The sequence below is a fragment of the Guillardia theta genome (genome assembly GCF_000315625.1).
Source record: "Guillardia theta CCMP2712 unplaced genomic scaffold GUITHscaffold_448, whole genome shotgun sequence".
NCBI lineage: Eukaryota > Cryptophyceae > Pyrenomonadales > Geminigeraceae > Guillardia > Guillardia theta.
In genome coordinates, this window is record NW_005434238.1 from 1,123 (window position 1) to 5,330 (window position 4,208).

Consider the following 4,208-nt stretch of genomic DNA (forward strand, 5'->3'; position numbering starts at 1 on the left):
AAGTAGTGATAGAGGAGAAGCGCCGGCTTTTGATATCTATAAAGATGATACTTGAACCGTAAAGATCTTGTAACCAGAGATTGCTGTCGCGAGGGTGGAACATCCGTTTCAAGGCATTTGAAGAGGTTGTGCAGTCTTATCTTGCTCACCGATGCACAAGTGAGCTTGCTCACCGATGCACAAGTGAGCTTGCTCACCGATGCACAAGTGAGCTTGCTCACCGATGCACAAGTGAGCTTGCTCACCGATGCACAAGTGAGCTTGCTCACCGATGCACAAGTGAGCTTGCTCACCGATGCACAAGTGAGCTTGCTCACCGATGCACAAGTGAGCTTGCTCACCGATGCACAAGTGAGCTTGCTCACCGATGCACAAGTGAGCTTGCTCACCGATGCACAAGTGAGCTTGCTCACCGATGCACAAGTGAGCTTGCTCACCGATCCACAAGTAGCTCCGGCAGTCTCTCATGTGTAAGGCTAGCCACCAGTAGCTCTGTGACATCAACACGTCCCTCGATCGCAGTCTCCTGGGAGTTGCTGATTTGATCCTACTCAAAGCTGACGATCAAGAGACTTGAAATAACAGTCAGACTCGGAATCGACTAGTACCTCCCAGTGTTTTCCGGCAACTTCATGTCCGGTCCGCAGTGTAGCTGATATCCGACCGACCAATCTGGCTGGGGAGAGGCTTGTTGTTCCTAGAGTGCATCCGAAGATCGATCAAACAGATTGTGGCTGGGATACTAGTGATAGGGCTGACTTGAAACAACTTGCGGCTAGAGAGAGAGCCTGATTGAAGAGAAGAGTCATCCGAATGTGTGTAACGAGACTTGATGGGATTGCACGAGTTTGCAGCAGAAACGAAAAAAACACCAACAAACAGAAACTGCAGAAAACATCATGACTGACCAGACATGAGATCAACATGGTTGGCATGTATACGAGGCTTGAGACTCCTGGGTCATGACGGATCGAAATCAAGCTTGTTGCAAGTGGACCGACGTTGTGTGACGCACGGAAGTCTCGAGTCTGATTTTGAAAGCAGACCCGAGAATTTCAAAGTCTTTGAGACTTTGAAACTCATTCCAGTGTCACACAACTCCGCAAGCTCCGAGCGACTGTGTGCAAGAGCCGCCGCTTCGTAAACAGTCCTCCGAGTGTACCGGCAGACACTCGCCAACCTACTTGGCTCAACGCCGAGGACCGAGCTCAGGAGTACCCGTAGTCAGGTCAGACTGTTAGGCTAGGTAGCACCCGGGTGTGTAGACAGGTCATAGGCTACTAGGATGTCTCGCGAGGTCTTCTCTGGCAAGGGATCGAGTGAGACCGGGTTACCCGTTAATGAGAGTTGGCGTGTATGGACTATGGTGGAGGGGTGGCTTCGGCCCTGTGGTGGGTGAGGGGGTGGTGCTGAGGAATGGATCTGGTCTTGTGCTGACCGCTGACGTGGCTATCAAAGACCACCATCAGAAGCATGACGACTGAGTCACTCTCTTTCCTCTCTCATGGACGCGATTCCAACCCCCCCGATGTCTTCATCCATCCTCCCCTTGGACAAGACAAGGCCTCCAACCTCTTCCTCCTGAATGCCGGTTTTCGCTGCCTCCTTCGTTTCCTAGTATTTTATTGAGGCGGGTTTGTTGGCTCTATCCTCCCCCTCCTTTGTTTGCTCCGGTTTGTCCTTCTTGCTCAGTCAATAAATTGAATGATCACTTGCTTTCCTTTCTCTCCTCCCATGCATCTCTCCCTCGCACCCATCACGCCATCTTGCTCTAGAGTCACTTTGCTCGGACTCTTGTTTGTCTTGGCAACACCTTCTTCCATCTTGCTCTAGAGTCACTTTGCTCGGACTCTTGTTTGTCTTGGCAACACCTTCTTCCACTCTCCCGCGTGAGACGCTGCCATCGGTCACCTGACGCCGCGCGTCGACCCGAGACGAAGAGACAAGTTGGTTCGTGCCGAGCATCGTCTGTCCCAAGAGTCATCGTGTGCTGATCAGAGGATCTCAGCTGCTCCCGGCTCTGATCTCATTACTGCTCCTCGGGTCACTGAGCACTCGCTCACACAGTGTGTAACTCCGGATCTTGAATGTTTGATCGATCAGAGTTCGTTTCACTCCTCCCCCCTCACACACCCCAGCGCCACGGCCACGAGCAGCGCCGCCTTCTGCTTCCTCTCAAGAGACCAGCATGAGGAGACTGTCGCTGACTCACTCTGCTTCCTCTCAAGAGACCAGCATCAGGAGACTGTCGCTGACTCACTCTGCTTCCTCTCAATCAGATCTCAACATCTTCGCTTTCCATCTCATTCGCATCTCATTGGGTTTGAGGGCTTTACTCTCAGCGACTTCTTCTTCCCGCAAATCGAACACCAGGTGATCTGTCTCTCTCACTCATGATCGCACTTGCATCATCACAACATACTGCTCTTGTGTGATCTGATCTGACTGTTTGCGTTTCCGGGGAACACAGCCCCTCGTTCCTTCTCGGACTGCATCTGTACCTCATCATCTGCTCCGAGGCTCGTACCGTGAGCTGAACGCGCCATTGCGTCCTGGAAGTTTTGCACCGTGCGGTTCATCTACGAGTAATACTGTCAGTGTTGATCGGAGCACTACTGTACGGCCATCTTGTACGTCGACGTGTTCACCAGGCTCTGACTTACCGTTGTCGTTGAGTGTGTTCTCTGTCTCTGGTTCAATTCACTGTCACGGCGATTCTCTTCACAGAGCTTCTTTCACTCGAATGTGCAATATCGTATTCTTGGTGTAAAGTTGGTACACGAGAGTGACAGTGTTGGAGTGCGCTAATAGTTTGACTGGCACGGCCGGCACTGGCATGCGATCCTTCAAATCCCCTTGAGACTCAGTCGCCCGCCCGGCCGCCGCCCGGGGCTCGACTCCGGGCCGGTGACTCCCGGCGGCCGGGCACTGCACACAGACAGCGGCATGGGCCCGGCACTGGTTACCGTACCGTACTATGGTAACTGGTGACTACTGTTCAGGCGGACCCCGGGCCCGGCCCCGGGAGGTATTCGGAGGGCCCGGGCCGGGCCGGGCGGCCGGGCGGCAGGAGCCGGGCCGGGCCGGGCGCCGGTACTGGAAACTTCACCGTTCAGGCGGAGCCGGGCCCGATACGGGCTAGCCGGTACTGTGACTCTTTACTCAAAGTACCGTAGTACGGTGACTCACTTGAATAACTAATTAAGTAAGAGCGTTTCGCGGATATCCTGAAATCAGAGGGCAGGATTTCAAAGTTCGCGGATGATGTCTAAAAACTTTGAGTAAAGACCAGTCTAACGGACAAAAGTAACTGACCGTAGTGCGATGATTGTCTACCCCTACCGTCGGTCCGACCTAAGTCAGAGTCTGATACCGGTACTTTATCCATAATAACAGTGGAGTAGAGACGGTAGGGTACCCTACCTGTACCCGTGTAATCCCCTCGGGTACCCCTACCCGTTGTACTGATGAGATCAGACGGGGTACTCAATCCTTCATTTCCCAAAAACAGGTTGACTTCTGATCAGGGGTGGGGTAGTAGGCTGAGGAAAGTACGGGTGGTGTGCCCTCCCTTCCTAAAATGCTTCTCAAAGACTGGAGGTAGGGTGGGTGTACGTATGCTTTCAGTACAGGGGGTGGTCTCGTGAGATGGTACACCCCCACCCCCTCTTGGTCAAGAAGAAGGGTGGGTATCCATGTAGACTTTTTAGAAGGGTGGGTGGGGTACCTCAAACCCGCTGATTCTCAAGTGGTGGGATGTGAGGATGTTAACTCTGTAGAGAGGTAGGGTAGGCTGGTACTGCCCACCCCTATTAAATTCAGGAAACCATGGTATTCTATAGGGTAGGGTAGGGTCATATCACAGGAAGGGGTGGTCGTGAATGTGCTTATAACAATGGAAGCGATTGAAGAGCGGGAGGAGAGAGGGAGAGAGGATGGAAGGAGCTTGAGGGAGGGTGAGGACAAGCTTGTCATGTCGCTAGAGTGTGAGAGATGTCTTGTAGCTGCTGCAGAGAGAAAGAGACGTGACAACAGACAGAAGAAAGGAGAAGAGAGGAGGGAAAAGAAACGGCTGATGGAAGGTTTTTTGGCATTCTTGTTTGCAAGTAGAGGGAAGCTAGAAACGTTTTGCGCTTTTCCTTTTCTCATACTGCCATTCTCCCCTCTTTCTCTTCCAACAAAAGGAAGTGAAGAGAAGAGATAATTAA

The 4,208-nt window shown here is 52.4% G+C and overlaps 1 protein-coding gene across 1 annotated transcript; it reads left to right on the forward strand.

The window, feature by feature from the left end:
• Window positions 1–149: 149 nt before the first annotated feature.
• On the forward strand, window positions 150–428 carry GUITHDRAFT_42764 (hypothetical protein; the record flags this gene model as incomplete). The annotated part of the gene is made up of 1 exon (XM_005817929.1): window positions 150–428. A coding segment is annotated over one exon (279 nt), but the record flags the coding sequence as incomplete, so codon positions are not given.
• Window positions 429–4,208: the final 3,780 nt, after the last annotated feature.